Genomic DNA, 27,684 nt, shown 5'->3' with positions numbered 1-27,684 from the left:
GTAAGACCACCACGGTATATCAAGTCACTCCCCGTCTCAGATTTTAGCATTAATAGTTAATTTGCGGCTTGGCACTTCACTAGCTCTGGATAAATGGACTCGTCCCAATTGGTAAAGTTGATTCGATAGCTATTGTATTCATAATTCTCAGAACGCTTTAATGAATTTTCAATTTTAACTTTTAACAGGACTAAATCAGTGTTGCCATAATGCACTTGAACTATCTCCTCCCTCAGCGATTGAAGCTTACACACATTGTAAAGGAATGGCAGCATGATTTTTCGGAAATATCTAAAATTGCGCTACCACCAGTAATATTTTATTCAAAGCGACATTTCTTTTTTCATATGTAAGAAGACCATACTGGAGTCTATGATGGTGAATGATGTGTAGTTGGGATCGGCAATGATTCGAGCACATTGTTTCGGGTTGATTAAAACATTACAAAGACTCCTATTCTTTATTTTTCTTCTTCCACCTTCGTTTTTGCTTCTGATTGTTACTGACAAAAGTGTAAATCAATGTTTTCATGTATGGATTTTGATCATAAGTAGAAGGTTCTATGAATCTTCGTGACCCTGAAACCCCTAGGCTACCTTTCATCGAAAAAGTTTATGATATACAACAATATTCTGTTTCGGATCAAAGTCGGCAACCAGTTTTCATTTTGAAGGTGCCCAGTGAAAATCCTATTCCTTTACCAAGGATAAATTATATATACTTAAAGATAGATCAGTCGCCGGTCTTTTTTTTGAACGGCAAAACAAAATTCTTCGCCAAGTCATGAAGTTCCAAAGGTATTTCACCATCAATTTAAAACAATCCTTACGGTCCAGTCTCCTCAACGGCGAAAATGTCGGGGAAATTAGGAGCAAAAGATCTGTTAAGTTATTTTTAATTCCCACACGGCAAAGAGTAGTGAGACATTGCCAAGAGATAAAGAGAATTCATACCAAGGAAAACTGCATTCGACTTTTCCCATGAGTATTTTCTAGTCAGATCGGTTTTCAGGATACAATATTCATGAAAAAAATCCTCCCCTTATAGATGCTTCTACAAATAAGTGCTGATCCACGTCGGTAATCACGCCTATTTCTTTGTTACTGATGTTTACAATTAAATCCATCACCAGATGAGGAGTCAAAAAATAATAACCCAAATCTAACTGGAATCTCACATAGATTTTATCCGTGTTCTTACACATAATATCTAACAACGTCAATACATCACTTGCTAGGTTTATTTTATTGTAATCTTTCCCATTTTTAAGCCCTCCCTATGTCAAATTTCATAATTGGCCGTGTTGCATTGACAATCGTGAGCTGAACCATAAAACGCTTCGATGGACGGTAATATTTCTTCACGTAACCTTGGGGTGGCGTTGTAGTGTGCATACGGGTATTTGCCCTTATAAGCTAATAAATCATACATTTCACCTTTTTGAAAGTGCCATTTAAGGAGGGAAAAAACTATTAAAATTGTAGCTTTTCTGTACGTGAATCAATTGACCTAAGAAATTGGGGAAAATTACAGGAATCTAATTTATTTAAGCATGTATGACTATTATCTATTGTTTTTCGTAATATCTAAGCCTAGCAGCTTCTCACATGATTTGAGTATGATCTTATACCCATCTACAGCTTCACCTTTCTGCTAACGTGTCAGTGCTGGTAGAATGAATTTCAAATCATAATTGAAATAGTGTATATAAACAGATAGAAAGTACGGTTGTCTAATATTTAAATTGCATAAATGACAGAGTCCGCGAAAGTTTCTACCCCGTGACAAAATTGTACCCTCAATCTACCCTCAACAAATTTCTTCTTACAAACCCAACACATTTTTTTATTTTTAATGCCCAACTCCTCATCTGGTGATAGAGTCATTGGATAATTTACGTTCCACAACCTTGAAATACACTTATTTTCTGTTTTAATAAGTACAACCATAGCTGCGCCTATGAAATCTTCCCCACCAAATTTCATAAATGCCTCTACAAATTGTATAGTATAAATCAAGTTTCTTTGGGCATGGACGTACGAGAATGCGATGGCTTCATATTCTTTGACATGATTTAAATTTGATGGATCGTAAACATCTGTGGATTTGGCTTCGCAATATAAGACAACCTTGTCACTCCGTAGGAGTGAATTTTGAAAATTCTTGAAGTGCAAGGTGGCATACAACCACTATCCGTTTCCACAGATTGGTTTCACTCAGATTGGTTTCATTGGACTTTCATTACTATCACTCCTTTGACTTTAAATTTTTATGAGAATTGATTATTAGAAATGAATTGGAAAAAAAACGCTTATTTTAAAAAATTGTCTCTTTTAAGATTTGAAACAAAATTTCCTCAAGCAGCTTTGCTTGCCACTGTGCTATGAAATCTTGTGCAACAGGGTGTGTTTTATGTCTTGTGCTGCCCCAAGTTTTTTTAACTTATTTATATAAGAGGAGTATGCAAGAAGAATTGATTTTGATGATGCATTTCTGCACTGTCATTGGAGTTGTGCATGCTCATAAAATTCGGAAGTAATTAAACATTCGAAAGTAGCCTTGAAATAGCTCACAACGGAGGTGCAAAAGTATAAAGAACTCCTAAAATTTTCGTTGCGCTGATTGAAAGAAAAACTTGTTATTTTTTAAATTGAATTAAAGACCAAGGTTGTGTTATCTGCAAAAAAGGACCGAAAATACTGTCTGAAATGGGGTCTATTAGTCCGGCATAAGGGGAAGCTCTCATCAGCTTACAAAACAAAAAGGTATATTTAGGTCATCAAGAATACAAGATTTAAAGCCTTTTGCCCAGTTGTTCAAAACATAGGAATTAAACAGGGTTTAAAAATGACTAATAGTATTTCTAGGCCACAAATGTTAAAGGGTAAGCCATTCCTTCTACTACACTCATTGCAGCATCCAGCCAACTTGGGTCAACATAGCTACAAACACTTGTTATCCTTTCCAATCTGTTCGAACTCTCCCTCCTCGCACCCTCCCAAGAAGTGTAAATTTCTCTTAATTTGAATAAATATTTAAACTACTATTTAGACAGCTTGTAGAAATTTTTTTTTTCTAAAAAAAAAAACAAAGAAAATCTATCGGTAGCACATTCTAAGCGTTGTTTGCGAGAGTCTTCTGCTAACTGGAAAATAATATTTACAACAATTAAATAGTATTACGAGCTTTAATGTGAAACCATTTACCGAGCAATAAGACATTTGCAATACACATTCAATAAAGCTACCCAATGTCATGATCTTTATCACAAAACAACAATAGCCAGAAAAAATAAATTGAATGTTTAAAAACCAATTAATAGCAAAAAAGAACGACTCAAATTTTTCTGAAACATAATTATAGATTTCATTGCAATCCAAATGCAATCTGTTTCAAAAAGGTACTTACCGAGCAGCCCCAAGCGTATCTCATACTTAAACCAATGAATATGCAATTCTTTAGAACTTGGGCAAAGCTTAATTTAATGCTTAGCCCCCTAAAAATAATTGAAGAAGCAGTCTCACTTGAAATTAGGTGAGGAGCCTCAATATCTCTCCTTGTTTGAGCTTAATATTCGATGCTAAGCCTCTCAAGAAACACTTGTTAAAATAGATTGGAAGGCATTCATTAAGATAAATAAAATATATGAAAGGGTAACAAGCTTTTGTTTAGGAAGAATCAACTAACTACGTGATAATGTTTTAAAAATAGCTTCCATAAGGTACTTAAATGTTAAATTTTCATCAACGTTAATTCCAATGTACTTAACAGACCCAGAGTTCTTAACAATGCTCTTATATGAATAGATTTCTTTAATCCAAGAAAAACAGTTTGGAGATCTAGAAAAGATAACTAAATTCGACTTGTCTATATTTACGACAAACCGGTTTAGATCTATATTGGTCAATGCTGGACTAATTTTAGAAATAAGCAGTTGTTCAGTGGGCTTAACATACATCATTGTTGCATGAACGGCAAATAAGTATATAGTAATCTTAGTCCCAAAAGATACAGGATCATCTAAATCATTATTTAAAATCATTATTAACTATACACACTGCTCTCTATTCTCAGAGTAATCACAAAGCAAAGCCAAAGTAGGCCCTCTTAAACCGTAGGAATCACATTCTGTAGTAATATTTAAGGGTCTATACAGTGACAAACGGCTTAATCAAATCCAGAAAAAATAGCTACTCCAAAACTTCTCTGTCGGAAGTAATGTATGATAATAAAATCTCCTTTGTTCTACCCTCTAAAAACCAAATTTATCTGGATGAAACAGTTTGTGTATTTAGTATGATTGTATGGTCTAGCGTTAGTGAACTTTTAAAAAACACAGGATATAACTAGTAAAACAGAATAGAGTGGTAATTTCCTAGGCTGTTTTTGCCACCAACCAAAGAGTATTGGTTACTGATAGCAGTTTTCTATAGGCTTTGGTTTTCTTAGACTTTAGATCCACCTGTGCCCCCGAAGGCACCCAGAAAATCCACATGACTTCTCCAACCTTTTCTGATTTGGGCAACTACATATATGTTTTCCGAATCGGGTTGAATGGAAGTGTGGATACTGCACAGATAGGACAGGTATGCTCGTTGCAAAGTTTTCCGAGGTCTTCTTCGTCTTCGACTTCTGTTTGTGTGCTAATGCAAAGTGGCTTTTTGTATCCGAGTGTCTTGCATTCGGAGAACATGGCAAAAGTAGGTCGACCTCCAAGCTTTAATGATGTCAGTCATCAAAGACTGGTTGGCAAGTTTGCAGACTTTTTTTTATTGTGATTCTGATTGACCATTGAATATTTAAAAAATTTTGAAGATAATTGTTTTTGAATGCAACAATTCTCTTAAGATAAGATAAGATTTATTTCAATAAAGTGGCTATCACAAGCCCAAAAGGGCCGGACTCGCACTTTAGTGTCAGTACAAAATCACAAAGTTGCAATCAGTAAAAAGTCAAACAAATAAAAACTCATTAAGTTAAAACAGGGAAAATAAAAGTCTAGCTAGCAGGAAGTACAAAGTTTGCAATTGCAAAATAAACACCAAAACTATAAAACAGAAGTAGACAGAGGGGGGGGGTATTGATTGGAAAATTCAACTATGTGAGGGGAGAACGCTCTTCTATATCTTTCAGTGGAAACTGTTATTGGGGCAAGAAGGAGGACTTTTCTTGAAACAGAACATGGGCTTGAGTTGGGGGGTTAATGTTTACTATGGAAATGATAAGTATTACGATGATTATGAACGGCATTGTGGGCAAAACGCAAGGATATCTGTGCTCTCCTTTTCTAAAGGGTGACTAAATTTGCTCTCCGAAGGAGGGAAATGTAAGGCACTTTATCCTCATTGCAGATAACTCTAAGCACCTTTTTCGAACTGCCTCTATTCTCTTCTCCTGTTGTTTGTTTCCAGGTGTCGGCTGCATAAAGGAGGACGTCACGTTGCTGTTGATTAGGCGTAACTTAAGCCGGGTCGAGTAATTTTTCAACTTTCATATGCAGTTGAGTCTACTGAAGGCGACGTTTGCCTGACTTATTCTGGTCATTATTTCTTTGGATGTTGATGCCGTATTATCCAATACGCTTTCAAGGCACCCGAATTCCACGATCTCTTCGTTTTTTCATTTCCACATCTGATATAAAGTGGAGAGTCAGTAGTCACCATTGTTTTGGTATTGTTCTAATTTGTCCTTAGGCCAAGTTGGCTTCTTTTTCGTTGACCCTGTTTAGAAGCTCTTGCAGACGTTATTTGCACCACTATAGCATTGTATTGCCATTTGCAAGGTCTAGGTCACCAACTGTCACCTCGTCAGTCATTTGTAAAGTCTAGGTCACTGGTAACTGTCACCTCGTCAGAAAGTTTGATACGATGGGTCATGGGGTGGCGGAAAATAAAGTCGATAATTATAACGAAAAGTAACGGCGACAGTACACAGCCAGATGTTCGACACCAGATAGAATTCGAAAGCATCGGGTCTTCCACAAACTTGCCCGATTTACAGAGTCGAATGCCTTTTCAAAGTCAATAAAAATATTGTAAATCTTTGAGCGCCATTCCCGACTTTCTTCAGTGAGGACTCGCAAAGTAAACATAATATTGGTGCAAGAACAGTGCGGGTGGAACCTTAATTGTTTATACCATAAGTGCTTTTCGAGCCAATTTTGGATCCTTTTCAGAATAACATGCCAACAATAGTTTAACGGGGACTGAAAGCAATCTTTTACCTCGCCAGTTTCCTGGGACAGTGGCATCACCTTTTTGAACAGACATATTAGTTTGCTACGTTTCTTATCAACTTGTACCTTTTCCTTTTCCCATATTGTAGTGAAAAAGGCGCTCCATAATGTTATTCGTGCTGCAACTGAGATTTGTATCATCTCTACTATTGCATGATTTTTTCCTGTGGATTTACCATTGTTGTGTTTATTTGCAGCTGCTTGAAAATCTTCAGCACTTAGCGGATTTATACTATTATTACCACCTTTTTGTTACCACCTTTAAATATAAGTGTTTTCCTAGCAGCGTTTGAACAATCTGGAAACTATTTTTGCTTAGTATTGGTTCTCAGCTACACAAATCGGAAGTAAAAAGCTAACAAGCCTTAAATATAAGTCTGCTTAAATATAATAAATATTTGCATCAGTAAATCAAAAGAACAAATACTTTTAGGAAGAAAAAAAAAATAGGAAAAACATTTCTGAACTTGAGCGGAAAATTCAAAACATTCAAATTATGACAGGAGCAGATCTAAAGCAAAAGTTTGGGGGAAAACCAGTGTAACAATAGTGCCAGTTATTAAGATCTTCGGGGAGAGTGCAATGTGACCAAGGTGTTAATAATTGGCAGAATAGACAAATTTATTCTAAGAAAAAGTCAAAGAAAAACAGTAAAAGAGAAAACAGAAAATCCTACTGGGCGGGGTCCTTCCAGTACCTCGGATCTTTCAATACATCATGAAACATTTTGGTGACTCATACAGAAATTTATCTTCAATATTTCTATTTAAAAGCGAGTCTTGCCGTTTCAATCTAAGCTTTATTACTCAATTAAAATTTTCCTGTTCTGCAACCAACAATTTTGAATTTTGTCAAAATTGAAATTTTTATTGCATTTGTAAAACATATTTTGCCAAAATATAGGAACTAACTGTTCAAATATCCTGTTTAATGCAGAAAATCACCAACCGTCTCAAATACTGTGATACAAATAAAGTCCTTCAATTACTTACCGAACAAAATTGAAAGCACCGGCCAACGCTGCCTTACTGGCCGGCAAGTAAAGTTTATAAAAGAAGTCAATGAAATCGTAGGAATCAGCCCTTCCATGACCAAAATTGACTTCTAAGACAGTAAAATCACGATAATGGATAATACTGAAGATGAAAATATTAGTTTATTGCTGTCCATGGGATTTCCAGACATATCAGAGATCAAAAGGGCCTTACAAATGGCAAAGAATGATTTAAATGAAGCAGTTGCTTTGCTAACCAATGAACAAGCTTTTTCTCCTAGTGATTCCTCTTCATTTAGACCTGCTTCAAGTCTTTCTACTGGGGATGTAAGATTGATTTTGTATTGTAAGGGTGATTCAGGTTTAAACTTAAGGTAACCCAGACTGATTAAAGTGTAAAATATTTTCTATTTTTTTAACCTCTAGGCCTACTTCTTGTTAAAGAAATAATATAATGGTAATATACTAGTTTAGCTACTATTTGATAACTTGGAAAGGGCTAAGTTAGGAAAATTAAACCTTTGGTAACATGTCCAGTGCCAAAAACTGTAAAATTCTTGTCCATTGACTTCTTGCTATCTTGGAAAGTTGTTGGGCTAGTGAATTGAAACTCTCAGGGATGTGTCTACAGGCTAAAGTATATCCTGGGAAGTTATTTTTAGGTCCCTAACTATACCCCTTCCCCCTCTTCTATATAATGCAGCTTTTTGTGCATTACAGCTTATATTTTGGTCAAATTTGATCCTATATTAGGTAAAATTCTAGTCCATTGACTTCTTGCTATCTTGGAAAGTTGTTGGGCTAGAGAATTGAAACTTTCAGGGATATGTCTACAGGCTAAAGTATATCCCAGGAAGTTATTTTGAGATCCCTAACTATACCCCTTCCCCTCCTCTATATAATGCAGTTTTTTGTGCATTACAGCTTATATTTAGGTCAAATTTGGGTAAAATTCTAGTTAATTGACTTCTTGCTATCTCAGTAAGGGTTTAGGTTAAGAAAATGAAACTTTCAGGAATGAATCTACAGACTAAAGTATGTCCCGGAAGGTATTTTGAAGCAACTACCTCCACTCCTTCTCCATCTAGAGGACCCTGACCTTTGATGACATTTCAAAATATGTGTGTTATAAAAGTGAAACCTTACAAAATAGATCTTCTGCTTAATTTAAGTATAACAAAATTGTTTTCAGCTTCATAACTTTGCTCAATTCCATTTTATAAGGTTTTAAAGATATGCAAATACATTTCCTAAATTAAAAAAAAACATTGATATGGCTCAAAATTCCACTCAAATACAGGAACTGCAATTTCAGAACTAAAGGCATAGAAAAGGCAACTAGTAACTGAAAATTAAGGTAAAATGTTGTTTTGTCAAAATTTCAATAGGTATAGACCTGTAATGCAGGCAAATTTCAGGGCCCTCTAGAGGGAGAAGGAGTGGAGGTGGGTGCTTTAAAATACCTTCCCAGGACATACTTTAGCCTGTAGACCCATCCCTGAAAGTTTCATTTTCCTAATCTTTCTGAGATAAAGAAGTTAAGATCTTACTTCTTTTGCAAGAAGTTAATTAACTAGAATTTTACCGTTAGGTACTTTGAAAATTCCTTCCCAGGACTTACTTTGGTCCATAAGCCCACCCCTGATAGTTTATATTTTCCTAGCCTAAACAAAAAGAGTAGGCTAGATCCATTTGATGCTCTGTCCAATTACAACCTAATGCCCTTTTCACTAGGGTTAGGCCTATTCTGACAGCACATTCCCTCCCCTGATGGTATAGATACCAAACTAAGGAAAACACTAGCTTTTTAAGTTCTAGTTGAGAGGCTACATACTAAGCCTACATTTGAAACTAGCTTAGGTCAGCCCAATAATAGTTTCAGGATTAATTCAGGGCCTAAATTATAATATTGAATAGTGTTCTTAAGTTGCCATCTCTGCTCTTTCTTATTTCTAGGACTTAAAGATTACATTGATGGTAAATAGCCTAATTAAATATTAAGAAAAAAGCTTTACCATAATTTTTGGTTTTCAAACTCTTTTTTGTTGGCTCTAGTTTTTGAAAATTTATTTTTTCATCATTTCAGCAGTATTTTTAACCATATTTAATTGTCTTGGCAAGGTTAAGAAATAATCAAGATATAGCAAATTTTTAGCCCCAGGTCAGAATTGAGCTAAGATATGAGGGTCAAAATGCATTTCTTGCACCTCAGTGAATCAGTAGACTAGATCTCTCAAGATCTCTTTTTTATAATGCAAAGACTGTCAAAAGACAGGGCCCTTTAGAGAGAGAAGGGATTGAGATAGTACTGCTACTCCAAACTCACTACAGCACCCTAGGCCAACACAACAGTGACAAATTTAGAGAAGAAGCCTCTCCTCCCCTCTCAAATAATTTTTTTCAAGAGTTTAGTGTCTTGCTCTCAGCAGTCCTTTTTGTGCTGCAATTCTGCACAGCAATAATATTTCTGGTACTTAGCTAGTACATACTTGAGAATTTGGAGCTACAGGTATGAGGTTGAAAACAACTGAGATGCCTGGGAGACAGATAGGATATATGTAATTTGGGCTGTATATTTGCACATTAGTGGGTTGGGGGTTAAGTATAGCAGTGCTGTATGTAAAATGTAACCTAATCAAAATACCAACTAGATATTTATTAAAAAATATAACTACAATGTAGTTTTCCACTGAGCCAAAGCTAGTTGTCTCTGTATACAGTCAGTAATAAACCAGTGATTGTCTAATTTTATAGATCCAAATTCTCAAGTGAATACTGGCTAATGGATAAGTACAAAATTTCTCCCTTTTGCAGATCTTTTATATAAATGAACATATTTAATATTTATTTATTTATTTGAAAACCTGTCAATCATATGAAATGGAAAAGACAGAGCACAAACATATAAATATAAGAAAATATATAAGAACATATCAGAAGAGACATAACTAGAAAGAGACTCAACTAATAAAAGGGCAAACAAAATAGCACTAAAATGAATAAAACGAAAACAGATCTATTGTAAAAGGAGATTATACCAATTGTGATCTACTATTTTAATATTGTGTCTTTTGATTAAATTTTCAACTGCAACATGAGGATCGGTTATGTGATACTTTTTAAAGAGGATTGAGTTTCTGTACCAGGGAGTAAAATGTAGGAGGTATTTAGCAAAACAGAAGAAAAGCACATGGATTTTAGACAGTTCAGCCTTCAAGAATAGTTTCCAAAATTTAGCCAGGTACAGAATATGAGGTAAAACAGTAGCGTTGTATAGGCTGGCAAGGAGGGGGCGGCTAAAACGGAATTTAGCAGAGACTATGGAAGCATACAAGCAGGAGATTTGTCAATTGAGGTGTTTGATCAGTAGAAGACATGTATGCCTTAGAGACAAGCCAATAGGGACTCTGAGGTAATTGATGTGGTCAGCAGTATTCATGAGATTTTCACCAAAAAGCAGTGAAGGCACATGTGGTGTTTTTTGCCAATTGAAGAGTTGGGGGGGGGGGGGGAGGGAGTAATTCGGAAAAATTAGAAAAAATGAGGTATTTCTAACTTACAAACAGGTGATCGGATCTTAGTGAAATTTGACATTTAGAAGGATCTTGTGCTTTAGAGCTCTTATATTAAATTCTGACCAGATCTAGTGACATTGGGGAGAGTTGGTGGGGGGAAACCAGATTTCTTGGAAAATGTGAAAATTGAGGTATCTTTATCTTACAAATGGGTAGTAGGATCTTAATGAAACTTAATATAGAAAAGGATCTTAGGTCTCAGATGCTCTATTTTCGATTCGAATCAGATCCGGGGAAATGGGGGGTTGGAGGGGGGAAACAGAAATATTGGAAAATGCTTAGAGTGGAGAGATCAGGGTGAAACTTTATAGGAAGAATAAGCACGAGTTACAGATACGTGATTGACATAATTGGAACGGATCTGTTTACTTTGGAGGAGCGGGGGGGGTTGTTGATTTGGAAAAATTAAAAAAGGTGAGGGATTTTTAACTTCAGAATGGGTGACTGGATCATGATGACATTTGATATTTAGAAGGAACTCATGTCTCAGAGCTCTTATTTAAATCCGAACCAGATCTGTTGACATTTGGGGTAGTTGGAGGGGGATACCAAAAATCTTGGATAACGCTTAGAGTAGAGAAATCAGGATGAAACTTGGTGGGTAGAACAAGCAAATGTCATAGATACGTAATTAACATAACCGTGCTCACTCTCTTTGGGGGAGTTAGGGTTTGGGGTTTGGACATGCTAGGATGATGGAAATTGGTAGCCATGTCTGGGAGCTGCACAAATTGACTTGATAAAGTCGTTTTCGCAATTAGACCATCTGGGGGGCTGAAGGGAGAGGAAAAAGTAGAAAAAATGAGGTATTTATAGCTTAAGAGTGGGTGATAGGATCTTAATGAATTTTGATATTTAGAAGGACATCATGACTCAGAGCTCTTATTTTAAATCCCGACCAGCATTAAGCCTTCGATTTTCCTTTTAAATCAATCTATTGATTCTTAGAATTTTGCTAGAGCTCAAACCATGTGAGCTCTTGGCTTGTCTGGCCTCGTCATAAGTGCCATATGAACACTTAGCTTTTGTTGTAGTGGCAGTCATTCTTCGTTTATTTCCTAAAATAATCTGGAAAAATAAATTTATGGCTACTGTTGTATGTTTTTTTCTGAAAAGTGAAACGGACATTTTATTGAATTAAACAGTAAAATTAAACAAAAAGTTTACACAACAAAAACTTTTAAACAAAAAGTAAATATTTATTGAAGTAAAATTAAACAGTTTGATAATCGTTGCTGTATTACATCTTTATGTATCCTACCTTGGAAATTTGAAAGTGATATTACATTAACATAGAGCCCTAATAGTTTTCTACCATTCAGCTGCCTATTTTTATTCCTTTGGACCTTTTAAAAAAAAATTTGATAGCATATATGATTTTGAAAATAAAGTAAGTCATAACTATATTTGCACATACACCCAATTTTTGAAGGGGGCGTGGTTCTAGAATCTTCTTAGTTGGTGTGAATTTTGAAATCCCAAAATGCCCATTTTATGCCACAATTTCTTTATCTTTCCGGGTCATGGGGAGTTTCAGGGTAAACCTTGAAATGACTACCCCTCTCTTCCTTCTCTACTCTGTGTTAGACATAGGCATACACTGGTTCATCCTTAAGGGTGGGGAATTCGATTTTCTTGTGAAGGGTTGAATTTCAAAAATATGCCAGGGGTCTTTTGCTTTCAAAAATCCCTTATACCAGATGGTGCTTGTCAAGCGTGACAGAAGTGTACCAAACGCGCAGGATTTGTGCCAGGCATGGCCATACATGACGGAATTTTTTCAGCACATATGTTGCTCTAACATTTACACCAAAGGCGGAAAGTGAACAACTCTAAAAAGTTCATTTTTAGTCTGATACCTCAAGTTTTATTGCGTGGAAGGGTTTTCATTCTAGTTTTAGCCCCCGAATTCACCTCTATGAAAATACGTGAATAACCCTCCTTTATAATGGCTCATTTTCTTACATTGTAGAGAAATGAAACAGATTCCAATGTTTTCCCTGAAGGATATCTATACGAACTTGAATCAAGAGTGTTCACTGATCAATGGTCAATACCCTATAAGCGTGACGAATCCCTTGGAAAGTGTCTAGAAGCAGCTGCTAGGCTAACTGTTGAAGGTAAGGTTATTAGGATATCAGTCATCCATCTGTTCATCCATCCATCTCAGTCATTACCTCAGTTCATACCCATGCTATAGCTTTCTTTATATTCTTTTGGTTCAGCCAATGGTCACTAACACAGACTCAAAGTTACTAAGTTTACCCAACTTGTCAAGCTAAATTAGGCTTAGTAGAACATATTAAAAAAAAAAAAAAAAAAAAAAAAAAAAAAAAAAAAAAAAAAAAAAAAAAAAAAAAAAAAAAACCTGTCAGTTATGGCGGATTCGGGAATGGTAACTTCTATAATGATTAGTGTTAGTAGTAAAGTGATATTTAAAAAATAAATTCATGATTTCGAAAAATAGCCAGAAACCCTCTAAAGTTGTGTCTGATCAAAACAAAAAGTACACCATGAAATTGCCTTTACCAATAACAAAACTTACAGCCCCCCTCCCCTAGCATGAGCAACAGGGAAAATCACTTTTGCATGGGAAGCACTGATGTCCTCTTTTTTCTGTTTTTTCTTATTCTTTGTTTTTCCCTTTTTTTTTGTCTTCACTGTTAGCAGGGCACTGAAACAACATAGAGAGCAATTTAAAGGCTCATTTGAATTGAAGTCGCAAAATATCTAGTGGTTTTTAAGTAGCAAAACATAATATTTAAAATAAAATGCAATTTTTGACCCAAAAAATGTATCTTGATATAGAAGATGATATAACACATGCATCATTTGATAACATAATATAACACATATATCTTTTGAAAAATTGCTTCTCAGGGTTATAGTGTCATACTTGAAATACTTCTGCAGATATTATGTGGTTTTGTTGCGTGTGAAATATTTATGTTTGTATTTCTTGGTATACGGTTTTATCCTCCAACAGCCTATACCTCATATTTGCTGTTATTTTTGTTGTTGTATTTCACACTTGCAAGCAATTCTTTTGCTCTGCTACCCATTGATTATGTTATGTAGTTAAAAAAAATTGTTGCCACTAAAAAAATCAAAAATGTTACAAGGTCTTTTGTGAGGATATTTATAGGCATAGCCCCTGAGAAGCCACCTGACTGCTGTTTCTTGTAAACATAAAAGTTATTCATGGTCTCATATTTAGAAAAGTGTTTCCTTCTGGAATATAAGTAGCTGCCCTAAATATTTTTTCTGTCCTTGTTTCTTTTAAGTTTTGGCCCTTTTCGGCTTTTTTAATTTTTATTTCAAAATATTGGTCTTTCTGTGTCATGGAAGACAAGGACTTAAGAAGTGTCTGTTTGTAAAATAATTTGTATTCTCCTTAGTTACTAATTATTTTGAATAAAAAATCATGATTTGTTTTTATTATTATTACTTTGGTAGGCTAATTGTTAAAAAAATATGACACTGAATTCCTCAGTCCCTATCGGCGGTGCTGATCTCTGTTCCAAAGCCATTCAGCCAGGAAGAGGCCGTTTTTTTCGTTTTCGTTTCTTTTTGTTTTCATTTTGTTTTCATTTTTGTTTTTCATTTTGTTTTCGTTTCTCTTTTGCTTGGATTCACGGATTTATGGGGAATGGTTGGGGGCTAGCCATTCTGTTCTTTCGCGCGTCTTACTGAAAACTAATAAATGCAGTTTTTTGTTACAGAAATCCATTTTTAAATTTATTGTTGGTACAAATTTTCCTAATATCTACCTTTAAGCTATTTATTATTTGGGTTCAAAATGTTCACTACAATCTATTCTAGACTATAAATAAACCTTATAAAAGGGTTCTTTACCAATTTGTCGAATGTTAAATTGTATTTTCGTTTCTCTTTTGCTTAGATTTTTGGGTAATTTTTTATAATGTTTATTTCAGTATTTTTGTCAGTAAACTATTCAGTATTGCTATAATGATGCTTCAAAATTTCTAACCTTGTTACAAAATCTCAAGGAAGGTAAAAAGATGGTTTGAAAACCTCCCCTATTTTGAAGCCTATAGGAAATACCCTCTTAAATTATAGTTTGGGATTTTCTTCATAGCTCAAACTGTCAGAATGGATCTCTGAAGATTTGTCCGACTATTTTGTAGACATCCAAATGTTGCAGAATTATTGAATAGACCCCCACCCCTTGAAGCAAATATATCAAGGGAAATTAAACACTTGGCCGGTCCTGGAACCTTTTCTATTATCTCTATTGGTAAGGGGAAAATAACCTGATATTAATCACCTAAGAGGAATGATGTTTAAGAATGTTTCTTTGACTATCCCGGGATTAAGTAACGTTTTTGAAAGTATGTACGGTATGTATGTGATGTACATTAATATGCATATGTAATTAATATACACTATATACGTGTTTAATTTCGTGCGGAATGAAAGTCTTCATGAAATTTTTTTTTGGCAACTGCCTCTTTTCCTCTAGGGCTGCACGAAGCTGATGAGAATTGCCGGCGATTTGTAGAGCGATGTCTCCCTGAATCTATGCGGAAGCTTCTTGATTCACATGCTGTCAAAAGATGGGGAGGGGAAATTCAACGTGGGATCTACACAATGTTAGAGCTCTTCATTGATTTTCTTGTTCCTCGCTTGAAACACGATCCAGTTCCTAATCAACTGTTGAATATTCTTGCACTGGTGAGCATAAGTACATCATATATTATTTGGAATGGACTAGGGATAATCAGATAAAAATAATAATGTGATGGTGTTCATTCAGTAATTAAAAACATTGCTGTTGATTATTTGTCAGTAATCGATTAACGTCTCAAATACGTATTATACGTATAAAACATAATATAAACGTATTATTCGTAATACGTATTAAACGTAAGTAATATATACTAAAAAAAGATATAGATCCTCCATGGCCGCTGGCGCATAGGGTGTCGAATCAACGTTTTCAGTTGCTGGGTCTTTTTTACTGGGGCTTTTTTCATTATTTATTTATTATTTTTGTCATTATATATTATTTATCATTAATCAATTAACGTTTTAAATACGTATTATACGTATAAAACGTAATATAAACATATTACGTATTAGGTGTGTCGAATCGACGTTTCAGTTACTTTTCATTATTTATTTATTATTTATTTATGATTAATCAATTAACGCATTTAATACTATTATACGTATAAAACGTAATATAAACTTTTAACGAATTATACGTAATACGTATTAGACATAAGCAATACGTATTAAAAAAGGAGATAGATTCTCCAGGGCCACTGCTGGTGCATAGGGGGTCGAATTGACGGTTCAATTGCTGGGTCTTTCCAACTGGGGCTTTTTTCATTTTTTATTTATTATTTATGTCATTATATATTATTTATCATTAATCAATTAACACATTAAATACGTATTATACATATAAAACGTAATATTAACGTATTACGTATTATACGTAATACGTATTAAACTTAAGTAACACGTATTAAAAAAGGATATAGATCCTCCAGGGCCACTGTTGGCGCATAGGGGGTCGAATCCACGTTTCGGTTGCTGAGTCTTTCTTACTGTTTTTTTTTTTCATTATTTATTTGTTCTTTATGTCATTATATATTATTTATCATTAATCAATTAACACATTAAATACATATTATACATATAAAACGTAAATATTAACGTGTTACGTATTATATGTAATACGTATTAAACTTAAGTAATACGTATCAAAAAAGGATATAGATCCTCCAGGGCCACTGCTGGCGCATAGGGGGTCGAATTGTCGTTTCAGTTGCTGTTTTTTTTTCTGTTTTTTGTTTTTTTACTGGGGCTTGTAGCCCAGACTTGAGGCAGCTGGGATTGATTCCGGGGCTTCGTATCACCAACCAGAATATCAATTTACTGTGTTACCACATGGCATATATATTAATTTATTGTAATGTACATAGTAAATGTAATTTTTGTCTTTGTTTTGTCGACACTAGCGCCAGTTCCATCTCTTAATAAGTTACCTGTACTCTGTGGAATATTCATGCTCTAACTCTTTTTCCTTTTTTTTTCTCTACTTTTGTGAGTAGATGTCTTTGCATTTTATGGGGTTAAATGATTAATAGTTTAACTTGTTATGAGGTTTGTCCTTTACTAGGTTGTAGCTACCCCTGCAACTGCGATTAAGAGTGATCATGCCACCAAAAAGTGGCGTTTTCTACCATCTTGTGCAGCTAAATATCATTTTTTTTTGTCAAAAGAAGGTCATATATGTTAATTTGATCAAAGTCGGCTAAATATATATATTTTTTTCTGAAGACTGGCATGCTGATATTCCTGGCCTCAAAAAACGAGTTGAAGAAAATTTGTTTAGCGCCTTGATTTTCGAATAAAAATCATGTAAGCGACGGTCATAACATAAATAATCTATATATGCATAGATTATATATGTTTTAACATATTTTTTAACTTCGATCTGAATAGTAACTCGAATATTGTTTTTTTAGGTCGTTGATTTATTTTTTACAAGTTAGTGTTCATTCGACATTTCCAAAAGGTTCATTCATAATGAGATGTTGCTATTACCAAGATTTAGTCACCGCTAATTCAGCCGATCAGATTTTTCACAGAATTTTTCTGCTGACCGAATCAGAATTTTTTTTTTAATGTCTATTCAGATCTCCTTCCAGTTTACTGTGGTGTGCCCCAGGGTACCCTCCTTGACCCGCTCCTGTTCCTGATTATGATAAATGGACTTGCAACTGAACACCCTGACCGCTGGAAATTTGTCGATGACATGTCCTTACTGGAAAATGCCGTAAAAATTTGAAGAGCTCCGCCATGGAAATCATGGAAGATATTTCCAGTGACGCTGCACAGGCCGACATGACTGTAAATGCCAAAAAGTCAAATATCATGACTATCAGTTTCTTAAAGAGTACCCATTCATTCAAGCAACCAATACCTTCGGAGATGTCCATACAGTAGTGCAAACTCCTTGGTATCTCGGGGTATCTCGAGCGATTTTAAGTGGGAGGTGACGTTACTAACATCACAATGCAAGCTAATTTGGCACTTTCTACGCTAAGATTTTCTTCAAGTTTTCTTGCCCTGCATTCCACCTTTTAAGAATTTATACAAGTTTCATTCTCCCTGTTCCTGAATATTCTTGTCCGGTTTGGCATTTTGGCTTAACTACTTCCCGATCTTATTCAATAGAGTCAGTCCAGAAGTGAGCATTAAGAATTATCTATCGTGAAGGTAAACTCTCATATCACTTTCTTCTTAAGTATTTCCAGCTCACTACCCTATCAGAGAGAAGAAACCTCCTCTGTACCCAGGTTCGACAATAAAGCCATGACAAACCCCCGTTTCCAAGTTCCCCCCCCCCTCCCGCCCTTTCAACCTTTAAGATCCTGACCTCAAAGACCTAACTCCCAGAAAGTCCCCATCCCTCAACCTCTCCCACCAATCCACGAGAGTTACAGGAAGAGTTTCATACATGCATTTGTAAACATGCATTAATCAATGAATTTGTTGTATTGACTCAATTTTTTAGTTGATGATCAGTTTTTAAATCAGACAAGTGTCTGTCTGACACTGTGTGTATGTGTTTTTCCTTTTTTATTTGACAAGTTTTATCTGACTGTAATATCTAACGTAAAGCGATGATTCGGCGCCACGCGCTGTGAAAGTCGTATTTAAATGAAAATCTCTCTCTCACGTCTGCGAAAAAAGTAGCTTTGAAAACATAAATATTTTCCTCGTTCCAAAGAAAGAAAAGGTCAGGTCGGACCAATAAATGATTTTTTTTTTTCTATTTTTGTGTAAATTATTTACATAATTTGGTATTGTAATAATAGTTGTAAGGAGGAAAGGCTTTATCATTTGTTTTACAGGCGCTTGATATCGATTGTGAATATAACGCCAAGAACAGAAATCAACTGGCAAATGCGGAGCAATGGGATGAAGCTTTTGGCTCCTCGAACATGTATTATGCTCTGTCGCCAAGTAATCCTTCTAAGGTAACCTTCAATTCCTCTTGAAGTCTTGTGTTTAATTTCTTACGTTCCCTGGGCTTACCAAAGAGGGAAGTCTAGAATATCTGGTTCCTAAGCTGATGTTGCAAATGTTTCCGAAAAATGCAATTGGCTATGATACATTAAAGGATATCTTCTTGAATCTGTGAATAACTGTATTGGCGCCGTTAGGGCATTCATTTTTAATTTTTTTTTCTTCTAATTTTTAAATTAAAAATGTGAAGTATTATTTTATTATTAATATTTTGGTATACTTATTATTATTTGTCGGTATTATTGTTGTTATTATTTATATGGAGTAATATTTTATATAATTTTGATTATTATAGGCTTTTAAGCACTAAATTACTAAAAAGTTTTTAATACTGATACCGTATGTACCGCCATTAGAGTTTAAAATACTTGAAGTTATAACTTTGGGATTGTTTCCTTTTTTCTATCTCCAGCACAGCTAGAAATAGATTATAAAGGGTTATTGAAGTACCAAGGGCAGTGATAACAAAGCTTAATTGTCTTGATTGGTTCAGTGGAATCTTATATACATAAATTCTAAAAATTAGTAAGAATTGAGAATTCAACATGACAAATGGCACCAAATAAAGGCATTGGTTTTTGGAATTCAAACTATTGGCTAGGCGGAAAAAATATTACGCGAATATAACTGTTGTCTGTTTTTGGTGAAAATAGCATAAGATTTTGGTAAAATGGTGTAATTTTCCTTTGAAGGTGGGGTTGTCTTTGGGAATCAACCGATTAACCATTTAGTTCAGCTTATTTATTTTCTCGGTTCAACGTGGCAACACTGACACAGATGTGATGCTTCTTCTCCGAAACAACTAAAAGAGATATGTTAAAAAACTAAGATTTTCAGATATCAGTAGACCTAAGATGTGTCCAGTGGGCTAAATATATATATATTTTTTTTTTAATGTCCTTCGTACTTTAATGCTGTTTCCTTGATATAGATATGAAAAAAATTTACTTTCCCTGATTTCTACAAATAACATATGCATAAAAGGGCGCAACTGATATTTTTTTTTTCATTTCTTTCTTTGTTTCTCCATAGTTCCATCTTACTGACGGTAAGAGAACCATGAAAAAAGACGAGAGAGAAATGCTTGTTTGATCTATTCCAACTTGCCTTCTCTTCTCCTGTTCTTCCTTTCTTCCATTTTTTTTTTGTATGGCGTTTTTTTCTCTTTTCTTGTTATTTTCTAGCTATTTTTTATGTTAATCTACTCAAGCTTTCCTTTTCTCCTCTTTTTCCTTCCTTTTTTGTTCGGAGTTTTATTTTCTTTTTATGTTATTTTTAGTCATTTTCTGATTCTTATCTAGTTATTTTCAATGTTATAATCTACTTCAAGTTTCCGTCCCCGCTTTTGTTCGTCCCTTTCTTTTTAGTATGACGTTTTTCATTGTTATATTTTACTTTATAGTATATGTTAACTTAATAATCTAACTTTTATATTATCCTTATTTTTTCTGTTGATAAAGGATTATGGGTTTGCAGCCTGCATATTTGAAAATAATGTTGATAAACAAAATTATAAGAAAAGAATCTAGCTTAAAATACTATATTAAAAAAATTATAAGATAAAATCAAATTTGACAAACCAGGATTAAGAGTCTTGGTTCTTAGAGAATAGTTTTATGTCCTGGTCCCTTTTTAGCTGTCTTTTGCGTCAGAGAAATATAAAAAAAATGAAAATAGAAAAAAGTGGAATTGAAAAGAGAATAATAATGAAAAGAGACATTTGAATCAAAACCGATATACTTAGCTTTTATTTAGCCGCCTCGTCGTCTATCAAACAGTTCGTGGTAACGAACTGTAGTAAGGGGCGACCCGGCTCAATAGTAACCAAAAGTCTAAAAAATCGAATTTTGGTACCAATAGCTACACCAAAAGAATCGCATTTGAATGCTGATTTTAAATATATAAGTTTCATCAAGTTTAGTTTTACCCATCAAAAGTTACGAGCCTGAGAAAATTTGCGTTATTTTAGAAAATAGGGAGAAACACCCCCTAAAAGTCATAAAATCTTAACGAAAATAACACCATCAGATTCAGCGCATCAGAGAACCCTATTGTAGAAGTTTCAAGCTCCTATCTACAAAAATGTGGAATTTTATATTTTTTGTCAGAAGGCAGATCAAGGATGCGTGTTTATTTGTTTTTTTTTTTTTTGTTTTTTTTTCCCAGGGGTGATCGTATCGACCCAGTTGTCCTAGAATGTTGCGAGAGGGGTCATTCTAACGGAAATGAAAAGTTCTAGTGCCCTTTTTAAGTGACCAAAAAAATTGGAGGGCACCTAGGCTCCCTCTCACGCTAATTATTTTCCCAAAGTCAACGGATCAAAATTCTGAGATAGCCATTTTATTCAGCGTAGTCGAAAAACCTTATAACTATGTCTTTGAGGACGACTTACTCCCCCACAGTCCCCGTGGGAGGGGTTACAAGTTCAAAACTTTGACCAATGCTTACATGTAGTAATGGTTATTTGGTTATTGGGAAGTGTACAGGCGTTTTCAGGAGGATTTTTTGGTTGGAGGCAGGGGTTGAGAAGAGGGGAATATGCTGGGGGAACTTTCCATCGAGGAATTTGTCATGGGGGAAGAAAATTTCCATGAAGGGAGCGCAGGATTTACCAGCATTACTTAAAAAAACAATGAAAAAGTTTTTTTTCAGCTGGAAGTAAGCAGCAGCATTAAAACTTAAAACGAACAGAATTATTACCCATATGAGGGGCTCACCTTTTCCTAATACCTCGCTCTTTACGCCAAAGTATTTTTAGTAATTTCAACTATTTATTCTGCGGCTTTTGTGATTCAGGGGTCATTCTTAATGAATTGGGACAAAATTTAAGCTTTAGTGTAAAGAGCGAGGTACTGACGAGGGGGCGAACCCCTCGTCATATATATATATATATATATATATATATATATATATATATATATATATATATATATATATATATATATATATATATATATATATATATATATATATATATATATATATATATATATATATATATATATATATATATATATATATATATATATATATATATATATATATATATATATATATATATATATATATATATATATATATATATATATATATATATATATATATATATATATATATATATTCTCAAAACCATTCGATCAAAATTATGAGAAAGCCATTTAGCCAAAAAAAATAATATACAAATTTCGTTTTAGTTATTCCTCTGCGGAGAGCCAAAATCAAAACATGCATTGATTCAAAAACGTTCAGAAATTAAATAAAAAAAAAAGTTTTTTAAATGAAAGTAAGGAGCGACATTAAAACTTAAAACGAACAGAAATTACTCCGTATATGAAAGGGGCTTTTCCTTCTCAACGCCCCGCTCTTTACGCTAAAGTTTGACTCTTTCTCTTAACTCTACATTTTAAAACAGTAAAAAACTCAACGTTTTTGAATCAATGCATGTTTTGATTTTGGCTCTCTGCAGAGGAATAATTAAAATTAGAAACAAGGGTCCATGTCCATTGTTTTGCCTTCAAATGCCGCTCCTCAAAAAAATTGATTAAAGCTATCTAAAAAAAATATTTTGAAAACGTATGCTACTACCAACTATTGTTTTATGTACTCTTAATCAAGACAAAAATGTCCATTCTTACTGAAAGTTGAAGTAGAACTATTCAACAAACGACAAAGAGAGATAAAACTCAATGAAAAAAAGAGAAAAAACATCAAATGAGACTGCGGCCAGTAGAGAAAAAAGAGATGAAAGACTAGAACAACACATATATTTCGCCTGTATGTAAATTAGGCGTCTTCAGTACAAGGTAAAAGGAAAAAATACTAAACTAAAAAACAAATAAAACCACTATCAATATTAATAAATACAATAGTTGCAACTGATCCACATAGGGAAAAGAAGCTATTAGAGTTATTTTAATAAGAACATCAAAGAAATATTAATTATTATCGTTCTTCAGCCAAAATGGCAAGATGTAAAAAAAATTGGATGAATTCCAGGAAAGACAAAAGAAAAAGACAATGGAGACGTACTAGGTGATCAGTGCACGAAAGTGCAGTGAGTAGTGCAGTACAAGAATACATAAAATTAAAGACCAAAACCCCAAAATTAGAAAAAGAAATGCCGGATGATCAATGCACGTGACTGCAGTAGGCTAAGCAGTGTAGTTTGAGACGTACTAGGTGATCAGTGCACGAAAGTGCAGTTCTTTTCAATGCGAACAAACATGTACAAGAATACATAAATTAAAGACCAAAACCCCAAAATTAGAAAAAGAAATGCCGGATGATCAATGCACGTGACTGCAGTAGGCTAAGCAGTGTAGTTTGAGACGTACTAGGTGATCAGTGCACGAAAGTGCAGTTCTTTTCAATGCGAACAAACATGTACAAGAATACATAAATTAAAGACCAAAACCCCAAAATTAGAAAAAGAAATGCCGGATGATCAGTTCAGGTAACTGCAGTAAGCAGTGTAGTTCGAGACGTACTAGGTGATCAGTGCGCGAAAATGCAGTGAGTAGTGCAGTTCTTTTCAATGCGAACAAACATGTACAAGAATACATAAATTAAAGACCAAAACTCCAAAATTAGAAAAAGAAATGCCGGATGATCAGCGCACGCAACTGGAGTAAGCAGTGTTGTTCGAGACGTACTAGGTGATCAGTGCACGAAAGTGCAGTTTTTTTCAATGCGAACAAACATGTACAAGAATACATAAATTAAAGACCAAAACCCCAAAATTAGAAAAAGAAATGCAGGATGATCAGTGCACGTAACTGCAGTAAGCAGTGTTGTTCGAGACGTACTAGGTGATCAGTGCACGAAAGTGCAGTTTTTTTCAATGCGAACAAACATGTACAAGAATACATAAATTAAAGACCAAAACCCCAAAATTAGAAAAAGAAATGCCGGATGATCAGTGCACGTACTTGTTTGATGATCAGTGAGACGTACTAGGTGATCAGTGTACAAAAGTGCAGTGAGCAGTGTAGTTCCTTTTAATACGAACAAGCAAGTACGAGAATACATAAATTAAAGACCAAAACTCCAAAATTAGAAAAAGAAATGCTGAAAGATCAGTGCACGTAACTGTAGTAAGCAGTGTATTTCGAGACTTACTAGGTGATCAGTGCATCAAGGTGCAGTTCTATTCAGTGCGAACAAACAGTTGCAATGACGATTCTCTTCAATACGAACAAACAAAGTACGAGCATATATAAATCAAAGAACAAAACTACAAAATTCGGAAAAGAAATGCTGGGTGATCAGTGCACGAAAGTGCTGTGAGCAGTGCAATTCTGTTCAATACGAAGAAACAAAGTACGAGCATATATAAATCAAAGAACAAAACCACAAAATTCGAAAAAGAAATGCTGGGTGATCAGTGCACGAAAGTGCTGTGAGCTCACGAAAGTGACTGCAAACTTTCTTGCACGAAAGTTTGCAGTGCAGTGATTACTCATACGAACAAATGAGTACAAGAATCAAAGAACAAAACCACAAGATTCGAAAAAGAAATGCTGGGTGATCAGTGCACGAAAGTGCAGTGAGCAGTGCAGTTCTCTTCAAAACGAACAAGCAATTGCTAGAATACATAAATTGGAGAACAAAACCCCAACATTTGAATAAGAAATGCTGGGTGATCAGTGCACGAAAGTGCAGTGAGCTCACGAAAGTGACTGCAAACTTTCTTGCACGAAAGTTTGCAGTGCAGTGATTACTCATACGAACAAATGAGTACAAGAATCAAAGAACAAAACCACAAGATTCGAAAAAGAAATGCTGGGTGATCAGTGCACGAAAGTGCAGTGAGCAGTGCAGTTCTCTTCAAAACGAACAAGCAATTGCTAGAATACATAAATTGGAGAACAAAACCCCAACATTTGAATAAGAAATGCTGGGTGATCAGTGCACGAAAGTGCTGTGAGCAGTGCAATTCTGTTCAATACGAAGAAACAAAGTACGAGCATATATAAATCAAAGAACAAAACCACAAAATTCGAAAAAGAAATGCTGCGGGATCAGTGCACGAAAGTGCAGTGAGCTCACGAAAGTGAGCGCAAACTTTCTTGCACGAAAGTTTGTAGTGCAATGATTACTCATACTAACAAATGAGTACAAGAATCAAAGAACAAAAGCACAAGATTCGAAAAAGAAATGCTGGGTGATCAGTGCACGAAAGTGCAGTGAGCAGTGCAGTTCTCTTCAAAACGAACAAGCAAGGGCTAGAATACATAAATTGGAGAACAAAACCCCAACATTTGAATAAGAAAGGCTGGGTGATAAGTGCACGAATGCGTGATCATCACGTTGTTGTTTAATTACAATGAAAGTGATTTTTATGTATTTTGTATACAAATGAAAAATAAAAATAAAGACAAAAAAAATCCGAAAGCGTAAAAGAAAGTCTTTAAATGCACTAAAATGAGAGACCTACCGGTATCCGGAAGATTGAAATTTTTAAGTTAAAAATGATAACTTTGGACGGTCATGACGGATAAAAACTTGTATCAGGATAGTTCTAAAATATATCATGATTGCCCCATGCATTTTGCAAGTCGTAACTATTAGGTTTATATAATTCTGAAGACATCCCTCGTCGGAAAGAATAGACTAAAAGCGCATATACGAGTATTTCTGATTTTGACCCCTCCCCAGTGTCGTTACTAGCTAAAATATTTTTTTTTGGGGGGGGGGGGCAAGAGATTTTACCGTCTGACTGGTCATTTTTACTATTTTGTCACTATTTTCTTGTCAATAATTAGTATAATGTCCGTTTCCAATACAATACTTAAAATCACTGCACGAGTCGGTAAAATCGCTGCATTTATCAACCGAGATTTAGATTTCGTTACACATCATGTCACTATTTTAATGTTGTTTATTTAACCAAATGCAAAATTGTAGCCCCATCTGTAGAATCACGGTATGAGTCGGTAAAACTGCTGCGTTTACCGACCAAGTTCGAAAGTTTTGTAAATGGCGTATCAGTATTTTCGTGGTCTTTATTGAACCGAACAAAGAATTTTAGCGGCGTTGGAAGAATCGTGGCGAGAAGCGCCACAATTCTACTGACTTTTTTCTTTACTCCCCCAAATGTGATGGCCCTGCCCCCTCCATATGCTTCATTCTATGTGTTTTGATAATATTAACAATATAATTTTATCCATTTTCTTTATAAACAAAGAAACAAAAAAAAAGGAAAAAACAATTGTGAAGAGCGCCTTTTATCTCCAAATGCGCTAAAACGAAAAAAAAAATTTTTGCGCTACAAAATTGAAAATTTTGAGACCAAAATAAAAGTGTTGGGTTGTCATGAGATTTATAAAGTTTTCTTTGAATGGCTACATGATTCGTCATGACTACCACACACTTTCATTTTTAGTCTTGAAAATTTATTACAGGAAAAAAAAACTCATTTTTGCTTTATAGTTTTTTTTGGAAGGAAACCTTTTTTAATCAAGCTTTTTAATGCTTTTATCTTGCTCTTTTGAATCTTTGGCAAATCTTTTAGGACATAAATTTTTTCATAACGATTCATACTTTACAATGACAAATCTTGCTAGTAAGAGAAAAGACTAGTAAGACTTTAGGGCGATACTATGCCTATCTCTCGTCCCCACTAGATTTTGAAAATACTCTATATTTTTTTTATCTCCTCTAATAAATATCGAAAAAATACTTGCCCCTATCCCCTATATTTTGATGACATTTCTTGAAAATATTATTTTAAGGTAAAAAATTTGCAAATATTCATGCGTTTCTTTTTACTTTTTCTGTCTTTGAAAACTTATCCAATACATTTTTATATCTTCGTTTGTGTGATTGAAAGTTGAATCATCCTCGAGGCTATTTATCTATTTCCCTAGAAATACTTTTTGAAGGAACGATTTTTTAGATAAAGTAAGATTTTTTGAAAAAAAAAAAAATCTGAATAGAGAAATCAGATTAAATACAGAGATCTAACCGAGGACTTCGCTCGTCCAGCAGGCTCCCTAAGTATCATCACAGAAGAACTCGGTCATCCGGTCTGTAATCAAATGAAAGTACATGGGAGGACAAGAGCAAAAATGGCTTTTTCTTCGATGAGATTTAATACTGACCGAAATGTATAAACTAAATGAGATCTTGGTTGCCCGAATTTCTGGGCACTTCTTGTTCAAATTATAAAATAAAATTCGCTTTTTATTGCCCCCCCCCCGCAAAAAATCCTCTCGCATGCCTTGACTGCATATACCTTTTAAGAGCTGGTGAGCCACTGCACTGTAATATGTAAACTAGAATTATTAATTTGAATTAGAATGAGCTCTCCCAATATTCTTTGACCACTGGCTCAATATCTTTTCCCCTGGGAAAAAAACAGGCAAATAAATGAAAGCGCCTCTGCGACTATCCTTCTTAAAGAAAAATACAAATTATTACATTTTCATACTTGCCCCTTATGGGCAACCGAGTGAAGAAGGGAACCTAGCCTTAGCAACAGAAAATTTAAAAACGTATTTTGAAAAAAAAATGCTGAGTCAGAAAGAATCGCCATTTTAATCTGGTTTAGCAATGACAGCTATTATTTCGATTAAACTTAATGGTAAAAGTTTGTTGAGAAGACAAATTTATGGAATAATATTTAACCCAATAAAAATGATGTCGGGCAGAATTGTAAACTGCTTCAGTTGAATCACCATACCCGAAAATCATTTAGGAGAACTATATTTTTCCATCTTGAGCAATAAAGAAAGTTGCTTTTTCGTATCGGAAGCAGTGATGTGTTTCCTCTTGTCTCTCTTTTTCTTTTCTATCGCCGCTAGTGGGGCGCA

The 27,684-nt window shown here is 34.6% G+C and overlaps 1 protein-coding gene across 1 annotated transcript in view; it reads left to right on the top strand.

Moving 5' to 3' along the window:
* Nucleotides 1-7,279: 7,279 nt before the first annotated feature.
* The window catches only part of LOC136031457 (ubiquitin carboxyl-terminal hydrolase 24-like), a 134,273-nt gene continuing 113,868 nt past the window's right edge, over nucleotides 7,280-27,684 (top strand). Inside the window, exons 1-4 of the mRNA XM_065711072.1 lie at nucleotides 7,280-7,556; nucleotides 12,777-12,924; nucleotides 15,288-15,499; nucleotides 18,697-18,822. Coding sequence (XP_065567144.1) covers nucleotides 7,362-7,556; nucleotides 12,777-12,924; nucleotides 15,288-15,499; nucleotides 18,697-18,822 — 681 coding nt within the window. The 5' untranslated portion in view covers nucleotides 7,280-7,361. The remainder of the gene's footprint in view (nucleotides 7,557-12,776; nucleotides 12,925-15,287; nucleotides 15,500-18,696; nucleotides 18,823-27,684) is intronic.

This window comes from Artemia franciscana, chromosome 9 (assembly GCF_032884065.1).
Source record: "Artemia franciscana chromosome 9, ASM3288406v1, whole genome shotgun sequence".
In the NCBI taxonomy this organism is placed as follows: domain Eukaryota; kingdom Metazoa; phylum Arthropoda; class Branchiopoda; order Anostraca; family Artemiidae; genus Artemia; species Artemia franciscana.
This window is presented reverse-complemented; position numbering and strand designations above follow the sequence as displayed.